The sequence below is a fragment of the Hylobates moloch genome, unplaced genomic scaffold (assembly GCF_009828535.3).
Source record: "Hylobates moloch isolate HMO894 unplaced genomic scaffold, HMol_V3 SCAFFOLD_16, whole genome shotgun sequence".
Lineage (NCBI taxonomy): Eukaryota > Metazoa > Chordata > Mammalia > Primates > Hylobatidae > Hylobates > Hylobates moloch.
Genome location: NW_026652291.1, coordinates 15,166,070 through 15,188,878, shown reverse-complemented (window position 1 = coordinate 15,188,878; position 22,809 = coordinate 15,166,070). Strand labels below are relative to the sequence as shown.

The window sequence follows — 22,809 nt, the reverse complement described above, 5'->3', positions numbered from 1 at the left end:
CCTCCATCTCCCAGGTTCAAGCTATCATCCTGCCTCACTCCCCTAGTAGCTGGGATTACAGGCACGCGACAACATGCCCAGCTAATTTTTGTATTTTTAGTAGAGATGGGGTTTCACCATGTTGGCCAGGCTGGTCTCGAAATTCTGACCTCAAGTGATCCACCCGCCTCGGCCTCCCAAAGTGCTGGGATGACAGGTGTGAGCCACCGTGCCTGGCCCAGCTGCCCATCTTTTACTGGGAATCTACCACATCTGGGGTAGTACCCCGTGGTGGCATGGAAAACCAAGTGATACCTCAAGGAGCATTAAGATAACTCAAAAATATATGAATACATTGAAAATATAATAGTCATTTATGCTCAACCATAAAGTTTCCATTGACAGTAGGTAGATTAAATATGTACTGAATAAAACAACTGTTATTAACTCATTGGGAAGGAAATTTTAGTTGGAATTGCTTATGTGGTGAGGTATAATGTCAGGAGGAGTGACAATAGGATTAAAATTTGGAGATACAGCAAAGTAATGGAAATGGAAATTTATTTCACAAAGTCATTAGTCTATGAAGAATAATAATCTTCAAGATCTCCTCTTGGCTTTATATTCTAAGATTGATGATTCTCTATCTTCAATTCTCATTATCTGTAAACTATTTGGGAACAGACTGTGTGTTATTGTTCTTTATGTTCCCCACGGTTTCTTACAAAGTACTAAATGTCTAAAGCTGGGGTATCAGATATGATTTGGCTACGTCCCCACCCAAATCTCATCTTGAATTGTAGCTCCCATAATCCCCACGTGTTGTGAGAGGGGCCTGGTGGGAGGTAATTAAATCATGGGGGCAGGTCTTTCCTGTGCCGTTCTCATGATAGTGAGTGTCACGAGATCTGATGGTTTTATAAAGGGCAGTTCCCCTGGTTTTATACAGAGCAGCCACCATGTAAGACGTGCCTTTGCTCCTTCTTCACCTTCCACCATGATTGTGAGGTCTCCTCAGCCATGTGGAACTGTGAGTCCATTACAAGTCTTTTTCTTTATAATTTACCCAGTCTCAGGTATTTCTTCATAATGGCATGAAAATGGGCTAATACAGTATCCTTTCTTTTGGTTTCCCTGGGCCCCATTGGATGAAGAACTGTCTTGGGCCACACATAAAATACACTAATACTAATGATAGCTGATGAGTTAAAAAAAAAAAAAATCACAAAAAAAGTCATAATGTTTTAAGAAAGTTTACAAATTTGGGTTGGACAAGTTTGGTCTAAAGGGTTTAGTAAGTACTCAAATATTTTTGATTGCCAGATTAGAGGGGAAAAGTTCAAACTCATTACTAAAGCAAATATCACCTATTTTTATGATTATCTGATGGTGTATGCTAGAAACATTTTGAAAAAGTCCTTACCACTAAATGTCATTTTTTAAATGACAGATGTGGGGGGTGAATAAATGAAAGCTTTCCAACTTTAAAAAATGACATATAGGTTAGACCAAATGGTTACCAGATATTCTGTCACAATTAATTATTACAAGGTACTTTTGGATTCACTTATTCAACAAATACTTATTGAACGCCTACTGTGCCAGGCACTATGCCAAGCACCAGGGATAAATAAGATTAATCTGACTTGACTTCAAGTATTAAGCTTTCATTTTAGAATATGAGATGAGACATGTGCCTGAACAATGCAATAAATAAAACCCAACAGAATTGATGAAAGAGAGAAACAGGCAGACAGACAGTGCCAAGAGAGTTCCGAGGAGAAAAAGGTTACTTTCCTAGAGTGAAAACTGGGGGAAAACAAGGTGACTACCTTGCTATATCCCCTCGGTAGAGAGACTTGTACTCCCAGTTCGCAGGATCTGGTTTCTTATCTGTTCTGAAGGTTTCTCCCGTCACAGCCTGAATGTCCTCAAGCCAAACAAAGCGATGTCCAGTATCAGCTGCAGCATTATTTCCTTGACTGTGGGACAAAGGAAGAAGAAGGGAGAGGCACTTTAAAAAATCTTCCAGTGACACAGGTGGCATCTTTAGCAATATGAGAGTTAAACACTTCAAACTCCACATGGCATCAAACACACCTAAGCACATTAAATGTACACGTGCCATAGAGATGGAAGAGGACTCTAGCTCTGGGCAAAGAGTTTTAAAAAATAAAGCAAAACTTGTCACCACTAAATGGCACTCTACCAACAAAAGAAGTCTTCCTATCTCAAAAATTAACCTGAAGAATATACATATACAGGAGTTCTTTTAAAATATTTCATTTAGATTACTGTAACCTGAATTTCAAATATATTTATAAACAAGGTCTTTTCCTAAAAAGTATTCCTGCTCTGAGGCACCTTAGAGGGCTAGGCAGAGGGAACTCCCACACCTCCAAAGGTGACAACACCAACAATCAAGTGTGCTGCCCTAACTTCACCTAACTTACTTGAAAATGTCTAGATACTTTATTCCAACTCAAAACTTCTCTAAAAAGCCATGGTTCTGAACTGCTCAGCCTCCAACATCACTTAGGCTTGGTCTCAGCCTCATTTTTTTTTTTTTTTTTGAGACGGAGTCTCACTCTGTCACCCAGGCTGGAGTGCAGTGGCGCGATCTCCGCTCACTGCAAGCTCCGCCTCCCGGATTCACACCATTCTCCTGCCTCAGCCTCCTGAGTAGCTGGGAATACAGGTGCCCACCACCACGCCCGGCTAATTTTTTTATTTTTAGTAGAGACGGGGTTTCACCATGTTAGCCAGGATGGTCTCGATCTCCTAACCTTGTGATCCACCCGCCTCGGCCTCCCAAAGTGCTGGGATTACAGGCGTGAGCCACCGCGCCCGGCTCAGCCTCATTTTTATGGTCTGGACTCTGTATTTGCCGTTTTGCTTATATGTCTGGACCTCGTACATAAAGGGCAGAATCACGAGACTCCCCTGAAGACAAGACCCTAATCTATCTCTCTGAACCAATGTGTAGGCTGGCAGACTTGCAGCTCAGATCCAAAAGGAACCACTCCTGGGGCATTAAGTGAGAGGGAGGGAAGGTTTTTCTGGCATCTAACATCTTCTTCCTCTAAAGAAAATCAGTTCATAATGCTGCTGACGCAAGAAGGTGACAAAGCAGTCAAAACAGCCATTAACTGTTGTTCCATCTCTGCTTTTCAGCTCTGCCCAGGTACAAATAAAGATTTTGGAGGCTTCTTAATTATTCTTGGCAGGGAATATAAGGGAATGGCATTTCAGGAACACTAAGTAGCTACTCAATGAATAGTTGTTGAATTATGAGCCTCAGGTTAATGTATGGAGATTTTAACACATTTCCCTTCAGAACAACTGTAGAGGGCTTTCTGTCTACAAAAACCGTAAGGGGCAATGAAAAGATGGAGAGCCTACTGCAAACTGATTGATGCATTCGAGAAGTAAATGGAAAGCCAACTGGGAGAAAAAAAGGAGAGGCCAGCTGCAGACCTTTCCTCTCTCCTCGGCGGTACTGAGCTAAGGAAGCAGGATGTGGTAGTCTGGACTGTGTGCAAGGAAGGAGCTGCCTCCACCTGAAGGTGAGGGAAAGCTCATCCCAGAAACTCAAGGTCAATTAGTAGCTGTGGCCTCTGGGGAAGTCATTTGTCATCACCCTGAAACAGAGTCTCACAGGGTCTGCTACCCTCATGAACCCACTTTCCTGACATCACAGAAAGACTCTCACAACTCACTAATATTGTAGTCCTTGTCTATGTGGAAACAAATAATTCTTCCAGGTCACCTTCTCAGGAAGAGAATACATAAGTTAATAACAAGACAGTAAAAGAGAAAGACAAGAACAATCTTAATAAGGATATTCTATAAAATATCAATAAACTTAAAAATGCTATCTGGATCATAAAACTATCAAGAGGCTGTAAAGATTCCCTGACATGATTAAGCATAGGCTGAAATTAACTATCCTTCAAGTTCTAAAGATAGTTCCTGTGTGGTTTCGGGAAATCCTTTAAAACTCATTTTCCCCAGCTATAAAAAAGGACAAGTAGCTAGAAGGTGAGTTTCGGGAAGACATAACAATTAAAGTAGCTTGCTTTAAAGACACAGTAAAAAGTAAGGATACCAGTAACATGTTCATTCATTCACGTAACAAAAACAAATTCAGTGCTTACTCTGTAATGGGCCCTGTGCAGCAAGTGCTGTGCGAATATGGTGGTAAGCAAGACAGGCCTGATTCCCACCCTCAAAAATTCAGTCAAATTCAGAACCTTTTTGCTCGACTGCTTTATTTTTTCCTCTAAAGAGTAAGCTTGGGGGCCGGGTGCAGTGGCTCATGGCTGTAATCTCAGCACTTTGAGAGGCAGAGGCGGGTGGATTACCTGAGGTCAGGAGATTGAGACCAGCCTGGCCAACATGGAAAAATCCCGTCTCTACTAAAAACACAAAAATTAGCCGGGCGTGGTGGCACATACCTGTAATCCTAGCTGCTTGGCAGGCTGAGGCAGGAGACTTGCTTGAGCCCGGGAGGCAGAGGTTGCAGTGAGCCGAGATCGTGCCACTGCACTCCAGCCTGGCCGACAGAGCAATACTCCGAATCAAAAAAAAAAAAAAAAAGCAAAATTGGGTTACAAAAATTAGCTGAGTGTGGTGATGCATGCCTGCAGTCCCAGCTACTTGGGAGGCTGAGGCATGAGAATTGCTTGAACCCCGGAGGCGGAGGTTGCAGTGAGGCAAGATCGTACCACTGCACTCCAGCCTGGGTGATAGAATGAGATTCTGTCTAAAAAAAGGAAAAAAAAATTCCTGAAGAGTTGCAAAAATCTCAACAGCACTATTTCTTTCTTAGAGATGTTCTAGACAGGTACCTAACTTTTCTCCCTTCTAGACCATATGAGCAAAAAAAGGAGAAAGTTACATGAGCAATAATTCAGGTAGTTTCACCATATACCACCTATCCTACCTACAGGCAAATACCCCTCTACTTAGGAAGACGTTCAATTAGGCACAGAGAAAAGGCTGTATTGAGCACCTATGCTGTGGCCATTCTGTAGAATGAATTGAACAATATGCTCAAGGTAGAAAGCAGAGTAGGCCACAGTGGCTCATGCATATAATCCCAGCACCTTGGGAGGCTGAGGCGGGTGGATCACCTGAGGTCAGGAGTTCAAGACCAGCCTGGCCAACATGGTGAAATGCCATCTCTACTAAAAATACAAAAAATTAGCCAGGTGTGGTGGCAGACACCTGTAATCCCAGCTACTCGGGAGGCTGAGGCAGGACAATCGCCTGAACCCAGGAGGTAGAGGTTGTGGTGAGCCGACATCACACCACTGCACTCCAGTGTGGGCAACAGGAGTGAAACTCCGTCTCAATAAAAAAAAAAGAAAGAAAGCAGAGTAAAATATGGGAGAAATAAAGCCCCCAAGGAATGGAAATACTGTAATCATGAGCTGTTTTCCACTGCCTTCGACATAGTGGTCTTAAACAAATATGAGAAAGAAAAGGAAAAGGACAAATGTAACAATTATTTAAGTGCTATGTTAATCTTAAAGTGTGTGTGATCATGTATACACACAGGAGTTGATAGGAGTGACTGAATGAAAGATATATCAAGGCAGAGAAAGAAGATGTTTCTCTTACCCAGAGTGTGGAGACCCACGGCACTCAGAGAGGGAACCGTTACCTATGTGGTGCACTGACTCACAGACCCACTGTGGCACATCTGCCATCTTTTGAAAATCCCAAAGACTTTTTGTCTAAAACAGACTCACACAATCATTACTGTGTCTAAATAACATTTCTCAAATAAAATCGTGTTCTTAATTTTTTTCCTTCTCTTTTTTAAGCTGATATAATGGTAGAGCTCTCTTCTGACTGAGTGACTAAATGGTTATTCAAATATCTAATTTGCGGCAACAATTAAGGGAGAAAAACTCAAGACTTAAAATATCATAGGTGCTTGAGAACAGCAACCTACTTCGGTTTCTCAGATTCCTTTTTACTGCCTCCGACGCCTCTGGAAGGTTTGTCCTTTTCAGAATCGGTGTCTGTCTCAGACCTGCTGCTACTCGATGGCCCATGCTTCCTCTTTGTTTTCTTATGATGCTGATGCTTCTTTTTTTTCTTTTTCTCTTTCTTCTTTTTTCTGCTTGTTTGTTTGAGCTTTTTGTTAGTGTCACTTTCATCTGAAGACTCTGATTTCAGGTGACTCCTGTTTGGGAAAATCAACTTTAAAATTACTTTCTAAAAAGATGTAGGAAAAATAATACTATGTAAATAAGTCAACAAATATTTAAGAGGGAACTCTATGAATGTTCACACAGATTTACTATTTGCCCATATATTACACAGTAACTTCCTGGATTACACCTCACCTGCAAGACTTAGGAATTGGACCTAAAATAATAACAGGTGAAGAAATTCTAATTTTAATAGTTTCTAAACCTATACTTTCTTATTTATACATCTTTAAATGAAAGTAACCTACCACTTATCAAATATAGTATTTTTAAGACATTATTAAAGGTTGGCTGGGTGTGGTTACTCATGCCTATAATCCTAGCACTTTGGGAGGCCAAGGCAAGAGGACTGCTGAAGGTGCTTGGGAGTTTGAGACAAGCCTGGGCAACGCAGCAAGACCTCATCATTTGAAAAAAAAATAAAAATAAATTTCAAAAAAAAACATTATAAAAAGGTTTATTTTCAGTGCCACATATTATGTCAACATGTCGTTAATAAAAAAAAAAAAAACATTTAACTGTGGTCCTTGTTTTTTGGAGATGATAACAAGCTCTTCTTCCTCATTACTGAAATATCTAATATCTACCGACTTCCTCTCATGCATCAACTCTTCTCAATTTCCAAAGGCTTCTTACACATTTAGAGTACCAGGTTTCACAGCCTATTCACCCTATTAATGAAATCATCTAGTTTGTATTTGTAAGAGAGCTTATTTCTCAGTTCAATGATCTAAAACAAAATTCTTTCACAGCTGAGGAGAGATGTGTGCCATCTTGCTTTCCCTGATGTTTTCATGCCATTTTTAATCTTATATTATACAAGCTCCCTCTCTATTTTTACAAAAGGGTTGAAAATGTAACTAAAAAAATACCTGAATTATGATGTTCTAAAGGTTACTAATGAGGCTAGTAAAGTTACTTGAGAATCACAATGATGCCATTTCCCTCTTGGCCTAATTACAGGCACTAACTGTGTCATGTACTTGCCACTGCAAAGCAAAGAAAAAAAAATAATACAAGAGGTAAGGGAAAATAGTCAAAGATCACCTCATTACTTTAAGAGTTTTACATAGCTCTTTTATTAGAGTTTTCTAAGGAGCATTATTTCAGCTAAGCTATAGACAGTAAACTGACAAAAACGAAAACACATCTGTCAAACAAAAACTACCTCGTCAGCGGTGGCCCTTCAGAAACATGGGCTGGGGCTGCTTCAGTTTGTTGGCTCAGGGACGTTATGGATCCAACACAAAAGCTTGGGTTGCTCAGCCAGTCTAACTCTGCACAGGCAAAAGGAGAAAAGATCAATGAAATTAGCTCAATATGATTCTAAAGCAGGAGATCTATCCATCTTGTCAGCTGACATCCTAATTCACAGCCAATGTCAGCCAGACATTTTGAACAGTCAGTCCAAAGTCCACAGAAGCTGAACAGAATCCATGAAATTTTTATTTCACAGGGCATGGCTTTAATACACTCTAAAATATTCAAGACTAAAATCCTTCCGTGATATCAAACTGCAGCTTAAGCAAAAGCCATGTAACAAGTATGGGCTAAAAGGCAACAAGGCATTTTGCATTCCATCCATCCACACTGTCTAATGAGTGTGAATGCTTCCAAAGATTTAGGCTTTTATGACCTCAAATTTGATTCAGACAATTCCTAAAAGTTAAAAAATCAAATCGGCTGGGCGTGGTGGCTCATGCCTGTAATCCCAGCACTTTGGGAGGCTGAGGAGGGCAGATCACCTGAGGTCGGGAGTTTGACACCAGCCTGGCCAACACAGCGGAAAACCGTCTCTACTAAAAATACAAAAATTAGCCAGGTGTGGTAGCACCCGCCTGTAATCCCAGCTACTCGGGAGGCTGAGGCAGGAGATCGCTTGAACCCGGGAGGCAGAGGTTGCAGTGAGCCGGTATCGCACCACTGCACTCCAGCATGGATGACAGAGTTAGACTCCACCTCAAACAAAACAAAACAAAACAAAACAAAACAAAAGCAAATCAAATCATGCATAAAAGCCCACCATGCTTAATATTATTACAGAAGATTAAGATCTTTTAGAAAATATTCCATATTCTACCTTAGTACACTAACTTAACAAACTTTTCCTTATAATAGTATTCTTCTTTGGAAATAAAAACCCAAGATGTCAACTTTTAATGCTAAAATTATATAAATGTGAATACTGTGATGATTCTCTCTAGGTGATTATATTAAATGTCTAAAGATGTTCTTCTTTCTGCTTATTCATAATTTCTTACTTTTCTACAGTGAACTATTTCTAAATTACTTATTTTCTAACTTTTAGGAGTCTTAGCCGTGAAGGGACGAAAAAAAACATGGGATGGCAGCAGCAAGGGAGCCCACAGCGGGGTTTGTATTTTGTCCTGTTTTGTTTTAGGATGGGAGGCCAGAGCGTATTCATATTCTAAAGAGGAAGAACCCGTTAAATGGTTGAAGATACAAAAGAGGAGGGTAACTGCATTTTTGAACAGTTTTACTGAGATATAATTTACATACCATAACTCAGCCATTAGTCATGTACAATTTAACAGATTTTTAGTATATTTACAGAGTTGTGTGGCCATCTCCATAACTTTAGAACATTTTCATCATCCCAAAACAAAACCTCAGACCTATTAGCAGTCCATTCCTATTGCCCACCTTCTGTTTCCCTGCCCCGCCCACCTCATCCCTAGCCAAACACTAATCTGCTTTCTATCTCTCTAGATTTGCCTATTTTGGACATTTAATATAAATGAGCTCATATATGTGATCTTTTGTAACTTACCACAATGTTTTCAAGGTTCATCCGTGCTGTAGTGTGTATCACTACCTCATTCCTTTTTATTGTCAAATAATATCTCATTTTATGGATTTACCACATTTTACCTGACCATTAGTTGATGAACACTTAGGTTACTTCTTCTTTTTAGCTATTATGAATACTACTGCTCTGAATATCCATGTACAAGTTTTCATATGGACACATTTTCATTTCTCTTGAGTGGATACCTAGGAGCGGAATTGCTGGGTGATATGGTAACTCATGTTTAACATTTTGAGGAACTGCCAGATTGTTTTCCAAAGTAGCTGTACCATTTTAGATTCTCATTAACAATGTATAAAAATTCCAATTTCTCCATATCCTTTTTTGTTATCTTTTTTATTACAGTCATCCTAGTGGGTGTGATGTGTTATCTTGCTGTAGTTTTGATTTCCATTTCCCTAATGACTAATGATGCTGAACATTTTTTTCATGTGTTTATTAGCCATTCACAGATCTTCTTTGAAGAAGTTCTTTATTCTGGATACTAGCTCCTTACAGTAACTATATTAGTCCATTTTCACACTGTTATAAAGAAATACCCAAGACTGGGTAATTTATAAAGGAAAGAGATTTAATTGACTAGCAGTTCCACATAGCTGGGGAGGCCTCAGGAAACTTACAATCATGGTGGAAGGCGAAGAGGATATGGTGGCAGCAGAGGAAACAGTAAAGAGCCAAGGGGGAAGAGCCCCGTATAAAACCATCAGATCTCATGAGAACTCACTATCGAGAGAACAGCATGGGGCGAACTGCCCCCAGGATCCAATCACCTCCCACCAGTTCCTCCCTTGACACATGGGGATTATAGGGATTACAATTCAAGATGAGATTTGGAGGGGCACACAGAGCCAAACCGTATCAGTATTTGCATCTTAGTATGGAGGAGACACCAGAATGTATGCTTCCTGACAACAGGTACTGTTTTAATCACTGGCTTATAGTAGGTGTTCAACAAACACTTGTGAGAAAGAAGGAAAAGAGGAAGGAAGGAAAATCTCAAAGAAAGAAAAGCATATTAAAAAGCACAGAAAAAAGGGAAACAAGTGACAGGTTCCAACTTAAGTGCCTACAGCAGGCCAAACACCAGGCTAAGCACTTACATCCTTTTCATCTTTTAATCCTCACAATAAGGCTCTATGGGAGGTATTATGATCACCATGTTATAGAAGAGGAAACTAAGACTCAAAGGGGTTAAGAAATTAGTAAGGTCATATTTAGTAAGTGTTAAACAACTACTCATGCAACCTTCTACTCTCTTTTTCCTTCTGAGGTTGGTTCCCTTCATTTGGGCCTAATTCTTGGCAAAAGATACGTGAAACAAGTTCCTGTTGCTCACTGAGATCAAAATTATTTCCACAATCATCAGATTCTATCATGAAAAAGTGGGAAAAGATGGAACAAACAGTATTCAGGAAAAGATGCTCTCAAACAATTCCAGTATTTTCTACATAAATATTCTAGATAGAGATAACAGCTGGAAGAAAATGTAAAGAAATACAGACATCACAACATACAGTGTGTGCCTCTTCAAAGTCCTTCAGAAGACACAAGAAAGGCTTTTTAAATTTGAGAGTTGGGGTCTTGCTGTGTTGCCCAGGATGGCCTCAAACTCCTACGCTCGAGCGATCCTTCTGCTTCAGCCTCCCAAGCAGCTGGGACTATAGGCGTGCCACAACTGTGACAGGCTTTTGAGGATACAATTGAGGCTTTGCTGTATGGCACTACTGTGGGGGAAAAAAAATTCAGAAAGAAATAAAACTTGGCCAGTGCATCTATTATACTAGCACTTTGGGAAGCTGAGAAGGGAGGACCACTTGAGGCCAGGAGTTCAAACCAGCCTGGGCAATATAAGCAAGACCCCAGCTCTATTTAAAAAAAAAAAGAAAAGAAAAGAAAGAAAGAAAGCTCTTGGGTTTTGAACATGAATCATCATGGATCCTCTGTGACCTTCATGCCAATCGAATGACCTCCTGCGGAGCAAAAGGTATTTTCACCTGACAAGAAGTTGTGTTTTGTTTTATTTCTTGATAGCATATTAGCAGTGGACATGCAGGGAATACTAGAAGTAATAATCACTGTATGGTAGGCTTGAAAAGATTTTGGAAGTCCTCTAGTCCATGGACTTCCAAACTTTTCTTAGCCAAGGAACTCACTTCAAACAGAATCTTCCATAGAAGTCCAACATGAAGAACAGAAAAGGCTGGGCGCAGTGGCTCATGCCTGTAATCCCAGCACTTTGGGAGGCTGAGGCAGGTGGATCATGAGGTCAGGAGATCAAGACCATCCTGGCTAACACGGTGAAACCCCATCTCTACTAAAAATACAAAAAATTAGCCGGGTGTGGTGGTGGACACCTGTACTCCCAGCTACTCAGGAGGCTGAGGCAGGAGAATGGCGTGAACCCGGGAGGCGGAGCTTGCAGTGAACCGAGATCGCACCACTGCACTCCAGCCTGGGCGACAGAGAGAGACTCCGTCTCAAAAAAAAAAAAAAAAAAAAGAAGAACAGAAAAGGCAGGGATGCTCTCTAGCTGGGAGTTCAGAGGGAGGGGCCGGGTCTGAGACGGCTCTTCAGAGCACAGCCTGGACACCACCCTCTCCCCTATAGACCAACAGCTGGAGGCCCAGCTGTGGCCAAGGGCAAGCATCTGAACTTGAATCTGTGACTCTTCATCCAGTTCTCTCCACCCCACACCAATGGAGCTTCTCTTCACTTCCTCAACTAAGAAGGCTGGTTCTCCTAAAGTCTCCCTGCAATTAGTACACGGGGCTCTTAATGGCAATCTTCACATTGTAATCTCATTATCTTCCCACTATACTCTAAGCCAAGGGTCAAAAACTCAATCCTTATAGGGACCAGATTAGTAATGACTACTGTGATACTACAGAAGTGGCAAAAGAAAAAATAAACACCAACTAGCTTACAACTCTTATATCCCAGTTTCTAGCTACCTCCCCTCCTCTCACCTGTCACTTCTCAAACTATAGGCTCCATGAGGGCAGGGCCATGACTATTCACTACTGTATTCCCATCTCCTAGCACAGTGCCTTGGTACAAAGCAAATGGACTCAATAAATATCTGTTGAATAAATAAAATGAATGAGGATATGCACCATATCTTTGCATGTTTATACCCCCAACACCTAATCAAATGAACTGAAGAAATTTGAAATCTTCAAAAAAAAAAAATCCATTATCTAGGTATAAAGTACAACTAGTATAATTCTTCCTTTCTTCACTGTAAATGTATATTTAATCATTTCATAAGTTACTGAACACCAACTACACACCCAGGCACAGGTCTAGGTACTGGGGGTACAGTGGGGAACAAGAAAGGTTCTGCTCACATGGGGCTTATAATTATAATCTTCACTGTCAAATACAAACTTGCATTGTTAAATTCAATTTTAATTCAACAGAATTCTGGAGAAAGTTATCTGAGATGAAAAGATGCTTTATTAATCAGATTGCAAAGTCCTTTTCAACAGTTACATCCTCACATAATTTACATACTTGATAGATATAAAATGTGTACATAGATAATTGTGCCAATACTTAGCAAGATGTAACATTTATAGAGAAGACCAGCAGCACACCAAACGCCTATGGTTTAAGAAACAGATTCCCAATGGCTGACAAGCCTTTTGTCCTTGCCGGTTAGTAAATTACGAGTTGGAATGTGCCTGGAAATTAACACTCTGCCATACATTTTATTATGCATACACACCAAGAAATGTGGAAACATCAGGCAGAAAAACCACTTTAGACCTACCGCCTAACAAAAATAGGCAGGTGACTGGTAGAAATGTAGCATGTATAAATTTTCAGGGCAATTTAACAGAAAATAATATAATGAATCATCGCTGAATAATTTAAGCTCAAATACTTTTTATGAACATTTATTATGTAACCCTATTTCTCTACCACTAGTAAAAATGCTTTAATTTAATTCTATTACACACAGAGGGAGGAAGGAATTGCCATGAAAAGATTTTAACTTTAAAATATATTTTTAACTATAATTGGATAAAATATCCAAGTTCTACATCCATTCCCCTTCTATTATAACGAAATAGCACTGATTACTAGTTTGTTTAAATGAACTCAGAGGTAAGTGCTCTTCCTGAGATGGTAATTCAAAAAACATTTCTAGGGCTAACTGTATAAATAAAGTAGTGTATATATTATGGAAGAGATTTGTTCCTTTAAAATGAATAAATCTAACAAAGGATCTGGGAGTACAAACTTATTTATACAAAAAGCACCAGCAAACATGGCTGAGAACTGCATTTAAGATGATTATTACAGAGAACCTGAGCAAAGTCAGCCCTTCCATCGTAGTTAACCTGCAATTTGAAGAGGCCCAGGAATTCCAAAGGTATTATATAAAGGACCAAAACCCAATGTTCTAATATCGTAGCATGGCTTATAACACAAGCTCTGTAGTTAGAAGAACCTGTGTTCAAACTGGCTGTTTCTCAGCTGTGCAACTCTGAACAAAATAATTTATCTGAGTCTCTTTTTTTTTATTTGGTAATTTTTTACTGACAGCCAGGTACTGGTCTAGGTGCTAGGAATGCACGATGAATAAGACAAACCCAACACTACCCTCATGGAGCTGCCCTACTAGCAGTCACTTCAATGCAATGTGACAAATGCAAAGAGAAAGAAAATAGACAGAGAATAATGACAGCACGCTCTCTAATTCAAACAAGGTCTGGATCAGAGAAAGCTGACTGAGAAAATCTCTCAGCTAAGATCTAGAGGAGGAGGAATAAGGGAAATATGCTCCTAGAAAGTGTTTGGGAAATAGACACTGAGAAACAGGAGAAGTGATTGTGGCTTGGCCATTGGGACTGAGGGGAAATGGGGGCAAAATGAAGCAGGAGAGGTAGGGCCTTAAAAAACATGTTTGAGAGCTTGGCATTCCCCTAAGAGCAATGGGCAGATGGTCATGTTTTGAATGAGAGTGACAAAATCAGATATACTGTTTGAAAGATCAGCAGCAAAGAACAGCGTTTAAGAGCACACATTTTAGGCTGGGCGGGGCGGCTCATGCCTACAATCCCAGCACTTTGGGAGGCCGAGACGGACGGATCACTTGAGGTCAGGAGTTCAAGACTAGCCTGGCCAACATGGTGAAACCCCGTCTCTACTAGAAATACAAAAATTAGCCAGGCATGGTGGCAGACACCTGTAATCCCAGCTACTCAGGAGGCTGAGGGAGGAGAATCGTTTGAGCCCTGGAGGCAGAGGTTGCAGTGAGTGGAGATGCCACTGCACTCCAGCCTGGGTGACAGCAAGACTCCGTCTCAAAAAAAAAAAAAAAGAGCACACACTTTTAAGCTAAATTGCGTGAGTTCAAATCCTGGCTCTGGGATTTACTAACCATGTGACCTTTAGAAGTTACTTACTGGCTCCCTCTGTGCATACATTTGAACAGTGCTAACTTCACAGAATTGCGACGAGAATTCAGTAAGTTAGTATTTGTAAGGCATTTAAACCAGTGAATGGCACATAGTGTTTTTAAATAAGGACATTTAAAAATTCTTGCTACAGTGTGGAAAGTGGCTCAGGGAGCAATGGTAGGACTAACGGCGGGGACGCTATTTTAGGAGGCTGTTGTAGTAATCTAGGGGACGCTGATGGCAAAAGTTAGGTAATGGTAATGAGACTATGGAGAAACTAAGGACTTTCAGAGTTGTTTGGAAGGACTAAAGAATTGAATGGGAGGAAGTGGGGAGTCAAGGTATGCATCTAAGTTTTGGTTTGGGTGAATGGTAGTGCCATTTTCTGATTTGTGGACACAGGAAGAAAAAGGTTTGGGGGAAAAAGATAATGTGTTTAGTTGCTTCCCCAAATATGGATAATATGTCTGCTTCATACAATATGAAGATTAAATAAACTAATATACCACCTTCCATTCCAAATCTGTCAAATATTTGATTCCCAAGCAACAACGTTTTAGGGTACACAATCCTAGTCAACAATCTGAGGGTAGGAAGAAAAGCTCCAGAACTGAAGGGGTCAGATGCTGGGCGCTCTCTGCTGCTCCTGACACAATGGATGCTCCTATTCTTGTTTCCTGAAAGAACGAATTTTACTAAACATAGTCCCACCAGACTCCTTACTGAATGTGATGCCTACTTAAATCCTGGCCTCTTTGTTTTTTTTCTGAGATGGAGTCTCACCATGTCACCCAGGCTGGAGTGCAGTAGTGAGATCTCAGCTCACTGCAACCTCCACCTCCCAGGCTCAAGCGATCCTCCCACCTCAACCTCCCAAGTAGCTGGGACCACAGGAACACACTACCACACCCAGCTAGTTTTTGTTGTTGTTATTAGAGTCAGGGTTTTGTCGTGTTGCCCAGGCTGGTCTCAAACTCCTAAGTTCAAGTGATCTGCCCGCCTTGGCCTCCTAAAGTGCTGAGATTTCAGGTGTAAGCCACTGTGCCCGGCCCTTGGCCTAACTTTTAATGGTAGCCAGAAAGAGAACAGCACCCCTCTCACTCATTTTGGCATTGGCTGTCTTTCCTGTCCAGGAGTTTAACGTTTTTTTTTAATTGAAACTCTGCACCCCCTTCTTGCTAACACTATTTTACATTTTTATAACATTTTTTATAGTGTAAGGCAAAAAGTACACTGCTTCTATTTATAACAGCCAATGACTGGAAAGAGTCCAAATGTCCTTAATAGGGGACTGGTTGAATAAACCATGTGACAGCCACACGATGGAGTTCTGTGCACTAGTAAAAAGAAATGAGGAAGATCTCTATAGAGTGTAGAGCGATCTCCAGGATCTAAGGTAAAATGCAGAATAGTAGGCATTTAAGAAAGAGAGGGGAAATGTAGTTGCTTATAGAAGGGAGGGAAAAAAAATGGAAGGATACCATGGGATAATGAAAATGTTAGTCTGCAGGGGAAGAAAAGTGACAGGTTGGAGAAACAGAGATAAAGGTTTTTCTCCTCTGAATATACCTGGTTTACAATCTCAACGTTAGGCTAAGCATTTTACATCATTATAAAACAAAATCAAATTAAAAAGAAAAACAATCTCTAAAAATGGAAAACATTTATATTTATATCACCATACATCAAACTGGTGGTAAAACCACACAGGGAATTGTTTCACGTGATTTTCAAACTCAGTAAATTGACCGCATATCCACTGTGGGCTATGTCCTTAAAACAAATAGAACCATAAAAAAATCTGAAACTGTTAGTATTAGTCACATTAATACTGTTATTTTGAACATACAAAGAAATTTAAAAATTAAATCAAGAAGAAGTAAAAGCTTCATAATCTTACATTTGGACTGGAAATACTGATATGAATTCATGATGTATTTTTCTCTTCCTGGTTCCATCCACTGAAAAAGTCTAGAAGTAATGACAACACAGTGGTGATGACACCCCTAACAACCCAATGTGTGGTTTTCATATATCCATACCATTTTCCACTAAAAGAAACCAGGATTCCCTGGAGAAATGGCCAACTCCAGGCCACAACAGAAAATGTAAGTGATGATTCCTGGACATCTCTTAGGACAGAAAGCAAGAAACCTATTAAATAAAGATGACTGGGTCAGGCCCGGCATGATGGCTCATGCCTGTAATCCCAGCACTCTGGGAGGCCGTGGCGGGACCACTGCTTGAGGCCAGGAGTTCAAGATCAGCTTGACTAACGTAGCAAGACTCTATCTCTAAAAAAATAAATAAATCAGCCAAGTGTGGTGGTGCACACTAGCAGTCCCAGCTACTCAGGAGGCTGAGACAGGCAGACTGCTTGAGCCCAGGAATTGGAGATTGTAGTGAGCTATGATCGTGCCACTACACTCCAACCTGGGCGACAGAGTGAAACCTCATTTCTAAAAAAAGAAAAAAAAAAAGCCTACCTGCAATGGATTGAAACATAAACATTAAAAAGTCATGACTTCATAATGAAAACAAAAAACTTCACACCTCACTGGTCACCTCTAGAAGTTACTGGGATCCCCAACTCATTATTCTGAAACTAACGAAAGGAATGAATCAAGTATTTATCCCAGGCTAGGCGAGGTGGCTCACACACTTTGGGAGGCCAAGGCAGGTGGATCGCTTGAGGTCAGGAGTTCCAGACTAGCCTGGCCAACATGGTGAAACTCTGTCTCTACTAAAAATACAAAAATTAGCCAGGAGTAAGCTGGGCGCAGTGGCTCACGCCTGTAATACCAGCACTTTGGGAGGCAGAGGCGGGCGGATCATGAGGTCAGGAGATCGAGATCACCCTGGCTAACATGGTGAAACCCCCTATCTACTAAAAATATAAAAAACTAAGCCGGGCGTGGTGGCAAGCGCCTGTAGTCCCAGCTACTTGGGAGGCTGAGGCAGGAGAATGGCGTGAACCCGGGAGGCGGAGCTTGCAGTGAGCCAAGATCGCACAACTGCACTCCAGCCTAGGCAACAGAGCAAGATTCTGTCTCAAAAAAAAAAAAAAAATTAGCCAGGAGTGGTGGCGCATGCCTGTAGTCCCGAGAGGCGGAGGTTGCAGTGGGCCAGATCTCGCCACTGCACTCCAGCCTGGGCAACAGCTAGACTCTGTGTCCAAAAAAAAAAAAAAAAAAAAGAAAAAAGTATTTATCCTGTCTTTCCTGCCTAACTAAACTGTATTCAGGGTATCCCAATAGTTCTTCATAGAATGATGTTAATAAATACAGGAGGAATGATATAATTAGAAAATAACCATTTTGAGCCGGGCGTGGTGGCTCACGCCTGTAATCCCAGCACTTTGGGAGGCCGAGGCGGGCGGATCACAAGGTCAGAAGATCAAGACCATCCTGGCTAACACGGTGAAACCCCATCTCTACTAAAAATACAAAAAATTAGCCAGGCATGGTGGCGGGTGCCTGTAGTCCCAGCTACTTGGGAAGCTGAGGCAGGAGAATGGCGTGAACCTGGGAGGCGGAACTTGGAGTGAGCCGAGATCGCGCCACTGCACTCCAGCCTGGGCGACAGAGAGAGACTCCGTCTCAAAAAAAAAGAAAAGAAAAGAACCATTTTGCAACCTCAATGAAATAATAATGAACCTAAACAATAATCATAAATGGCTGCAAAAATCATTAGGTGTAAGGTACACGGGCTGCTTCATATGGGATGAAACAGGTTGCAAACACATGAATCCAATGGTCAATCTTAACATCACTAAAACAGAGAACGTTAGACAGGGCATCCACCTGAAATGATTCCATAGTAAGTGCATTGCTCCCCCAATGAGGTACTTTCAACAAAAAGATTAAATCTGAATCTAATTAATTGACTAGAGGTAAATACCGGTTTACAGGAAATACTGGAATACAGAAACATGTTAAGTGACACTATGAGGATTTGGTGGGAAACGTTTACAGGACAAATGACACAGTTTCCTCAACAAATCGATCATATGGAATGAAGGAGAGGAAGAAACTGATTTATACTGAAAGAGACCTAAGGCATATATCCACAAAATGCAATGTTGGCTGTATTTTGGAAATTGACGTGGACAATCCAACTGTAAAATCCCATTTTTGAAACATCTCGTGAAATTTGAACACTGACTGGTAAGTGCAAATGACCAGAAAAGAATTATGGCATTTTTTCATTACAAGAGATAATGTTGTGTTTACATTTTTTCAGAAGACAATACTTTGTAAAATATACTTTTACACACATTTTCCTGACTGTAGATATCCAGAGGATTTCAAATAAATACTATTTAAGAGTAAGACTCCTCTGCAAAAGTTCGATTTCTCCCTCTCAAAATAAAAGGATAAAACTTTGACATGTTATGAAAGATCACTATCCTCCATCACCACCAGCCCAACCGTATTTCCCAAGGCTCCTCTTTATGCCACTACATCTCCAGACAAACTAGATGATTTGCAGTTCTCACACTTTTCTTCTGCAGGACTTGAAGGCCCTGGTATACACTTCCACCATCTTTATTTGTCTAAATCCTACCCTCTTGAAGACCCATCCAAAACTTAGCTATTGGCTAGGCACAGTGGCTCATGCCTGTAATCCCAGAACTTTGGGAGGCTGAGGCAGGAGGATCACTTGAGCCCAGCAGTCTGAAATCAGCCTGGGCAACATAGCAAGACCCTGTCTACTTAAGAAAAAAAAAAGGTAGGCTGGGTATGTTGGCTCACACCTGTGATCCCAGCACTTTGGGAGGCCAAGGTGGGCAGATCATCTAAGCTCAGGAGTTCGAGACCACCCTGGCCAACATGGTGAAACCCCATTTCTACTAAAAATACAAAAAATTAGCCGGGTGTGGTGGCACACGCCTGTAATCCAAGCTACTCAGGAGACTGAGGCACAAGAATCACTTGAAGCCGGGAGGTGGAGACTGCAGTCAGCTGAGATTGTGCCACTGCACTCCAGTCTGGGTAACACAGTGAGATTGCCTCAAAAAAAAAAAAAAAAAGGTAAAAGAAAAAATATTAGTTCCTACATAAAGCCTTCTTTGAAACTTCCATTAGAAGTAATCATTCCTGGGCTGGGTGCGGTGGCTCACAACTGTAATCCCAGCACTTTGGGAGGCTACGGCGGGCGAATCACTTAAAGTTAGGAGTTCGAGACCAGCCTGGCCAAAACAGTGAAACCCCGTCTCTACTAAAAATACAAAAATTAGCCGGGCATGGTGGCGAGTGCCTGTAGTCCCAGCTACTCGGGAGGCTGAGGCAGGAGAATCACTTGAACCTGGGAGGCGAAGGCTGCAGTTAGCCAAGATCGTACAACTACACTCCAGCTTGAGCGACAGAGCAAGACTTGGTCTCAAAAAAAAAAGAAATAAATAAATAAAAAGAAGAAGTAATTAATCCTGTAGTTCACCTACGGTATTTATAACATCCTACCTTGTACTATACACTTTTTTTAGGTGCACTCACGCATTCCTGCAACACGTAATTATTAAGTAACTACTATTGATCTGTACATCCAGAAAATATTTATTGAACACCTATTACACTTTGGACCTGTGCTAGGGGCTAACTATGCTACAATGAATAGACAAACACTGCCCAACCTGATAGAGATTACAGTCTAGTAAGGGAAGACTACAATTTTACACAAGAAATTACTCACAATAATGAAAAATAGGACGAGCGCAGTGGCTCATGCCTGTAATCCTAGAACTTTGGGAGGCTGAGGCAGAGGATCGCTTGAGCTCAGGAGTTTGAGACCAGCCTGGTCAACATAGTGAAACCTCATCTCTACTAAATATTAAAAAAAATTAGCCAGGCCTGGTGGTGCACACCTGTAGTTCCAGCTATTCATGAGGCCGAGGCAGGAAGTTGAGCCCAGGAGTCTGAGGCAGCAGTGAGTTATGACAGCGCCACTGCACTCCAGCCTGGGCAACAGAGTGTGACCCTGTCCCCAAAAAAAAAAAAAATTAGGAGAAACGTTACAAAAAGTGTAGGAACTATATGAGAGGATATAACAGACGTGTAAGACTCAATTGCACCCTGTCACATATGGCACATAATTTTTTTTTTTTTTTGAGATGGAGTCTTGCTCTGTTGCCCAGGCTGGAGTGCAGTGGCGCGATCTTGGCTCACTGAAAGCTCCGCCTCCCGGGTTCACGCCATTCTCCTGCCTCAGCCTCCCGAGTAGCTGGGACTACAGGCGCCCACTATCACGCCTGGCTAATTTTTTTTTTTTTTTTTTTGTATTTTTAGTGGAGACGGGGTTTCACCATGTTGGCCAGGATGGTCTCGATCTCTTGACCTCGTGATCCACCCGCCTTGGCCTCCCAAAGTGCTGGGATTACAAGCGTGAGCCACTAAGCCCGGCCGACATATGGCACGTGGCACATAATTTAGAATTACTTTTTTGTTGTTTTTTTTTTAGAGGCAAGGTCCCCCCACCCCAGGGCGGGATGCAGCGGCACGATCATGGCTCACTATAGCCTCACACTTCTGGGCTCAAGCAATCCTCCCACCTCAGCCTCCTGAGGAGCTGATACTACAGGTGTGCATCACCACGCCCGGCTTTTTTTTTTTTTTTTGAGACGGACTCTCGCTCTGTCGCCCAGGCTGGAGTGCAGTGGCGCAATCTTGGCTCACTGCAAGCTCCGCCTCCCGGGTTCACGCCATTCTCCTGCCTCAGCCTCTCCGAGTAGCTGGGACTACAGGCGCCCGCCACCAGGCCCGGCTAACTTTTTGTATTTTTAGTAGAGACGGGGTTTCACCGTGGTCTGGATCTCCTGACCTCGTGATCCGCCCGCCTCGGCCTCCCAAAGTGCTGGGATTACAAGCGTGAGCCACCGCGCCCGGCCCCTGGCTTTTTTTTTAAGAGACAGGAATCTCCCTATGTTGACCATGATGGTCATGAACTGCTGGGCTCAAACTATCCTTCCACCTACAGGTGTGGGCCACCGCTCCTGGCCAGGAGTAATTACATCTTAAATGACCTATGTACCCCAATTTTGAACAATGCAGCTCTGCTGGAAACGTCTGGGACTTAAGTAAAATGTGTAAAGCCATAACCTGATACACAGTAGGCCCTCAAGAATAAATGTTAGTTCTTTTCACTGGGTGCTGCGCCCCTCCAGAGAGAAACTGATTAGGTTTTGGATACTAATCCCCTAGCTCTAGGCCGCTAAGTAATACCAACCTAATAAGCATTCCAGAAATAAGTATAACAGGAAAGGAAGTAATACGTAATAAAAACATTCTGCGTTTGCATCAAGGGTTTCCTCGAGATGTCGGGTATCATTATTCCTAATTTAAAGATGAAGTAACTGAGGCTCGAAAAAAAGAATAGGACCTAACAACATCGTACAGAAGTCCCAGCTCCAGGGCATCTGCTGGCCCTTCTCCATCCCTCCATAACTCTACAACCTTGGCCCAGAACAGGCCTTTGCTCGAGCCCCAGACCTCGGAGGAAGTCTTGAGCCTTTCCCAGAAGGCTTTGCAGCGCCGCGGAGAACTCTGGGATACAAATGGATACACAAATCCAAAGCAAAAGTCTAGACCTGGGCCCGAGAAACAGCCTCTTAAGCCCCCCAAGTGCCTTCTTTGGCTCGTTTGTGTGCTTACCTTTCCTGGAGCTCCCGCCATCGGGAGCCTCACTAAGCCCCGCAAACGCTGGGAATAGCGCCATGACCACAGGCCGCACCGCCGTTCTTCTTTATAGAGATGGCGCCGGCGAGCGAGCGCCTGTCTGAGGACCCCTGCCGTCGCGGTGCACTCTGGGAAATGTGGTTTTCGCGGCGCTCTCTGGGGCTTGACCCCGAAGCGGGAGGGGCGGGGCCCAGAGAGGAGAGTCGTCAAGGGACCGGGGGCGCGGCGGGGCAGGGAGAGGCAGGGCAAAGCAGGGCAGGGCGGGGCTAAGGGGGGCGGGGCGAGGAGTGACGGGTTCCTAGTGGTTGGGACCTTGTGAGAACCGGAACTGCGAAAACCGGGGAAGGGAATTGTTCACCGCGGAAAGGGACTAAGGAAATTGGTATTCCAATTCGACCCCTAAATTCACACATCCTCGCTAACTGGGTCAACTTAAACGCTCTAAGCGTTAGTTTCCTTATCTGCAAAATGTTGAGAAGATTAAATGAACATATTTATGAAGGGCCTAGCATTGAGTCCGGCCCATGAAAAGCACTTAATATGTTAACTATTATGTGAATTACGACTGCAAGTTCGGCTCAAAGTCATGTGAGATATCCAAACTTCAATCAGGTTACCATATTAAATACCCCAGAACAAGGAAAAATGGAAAGTCCCATCAAATTCAAGGGTCTTTGATAGTTAGAAAATACCTGTCT

The 22,809-nt window shown here is 42.1% G+C and overlaps 1 protein-coding gene across 7 annotated transcripts in view; it reads right to left on the bottom strand.

Annotated features, from left to right (window-relative positions):
- The window catches only part of NRDE2 (NRDE-2, necessary for RNA interference, domain containing), a 63,944-nt gene extending 41,654 nt beyond the window's left edge, over positions 1-22,290 (bottom strand). For 5 of the 7 annotated variants that reach the window (XR_009210221.1, XR_009210222.1, XR_004244599.2 and 2 more), the window contains exons 1-4: positions 22,088-22,289; positions 7,372-7,480; positions 5,942-6,175; positions 1,812-1,961 (exon numbers count right to left, since the gene is read on the bottom strand). Coding sequence is in view for 3 of the 7 variants with exons in the window: in XM_032135000.2 (XP_031990891.1) it covers positions 1,812-1,961; positions 5,942-6,175; positions 7,372-7,480; positions 22,088-22,151 (557 nt within the window). In the remaining 4 variants the exon portion in view is untranslated. Of the gene's footprint in view, positions 1-1,811; positions 1,962-5,941; positions 6,176-7,371; positions 7,481-22,087 lie in introns of all 7 variants that reach the window. The other 2 variants (XM_032135001.2, XM_032134998.2) reach the window with 1 other exon arrangement.
- Between the last annotated feature and the right edge of the window lie 519 nt (positions 22,291-22,809).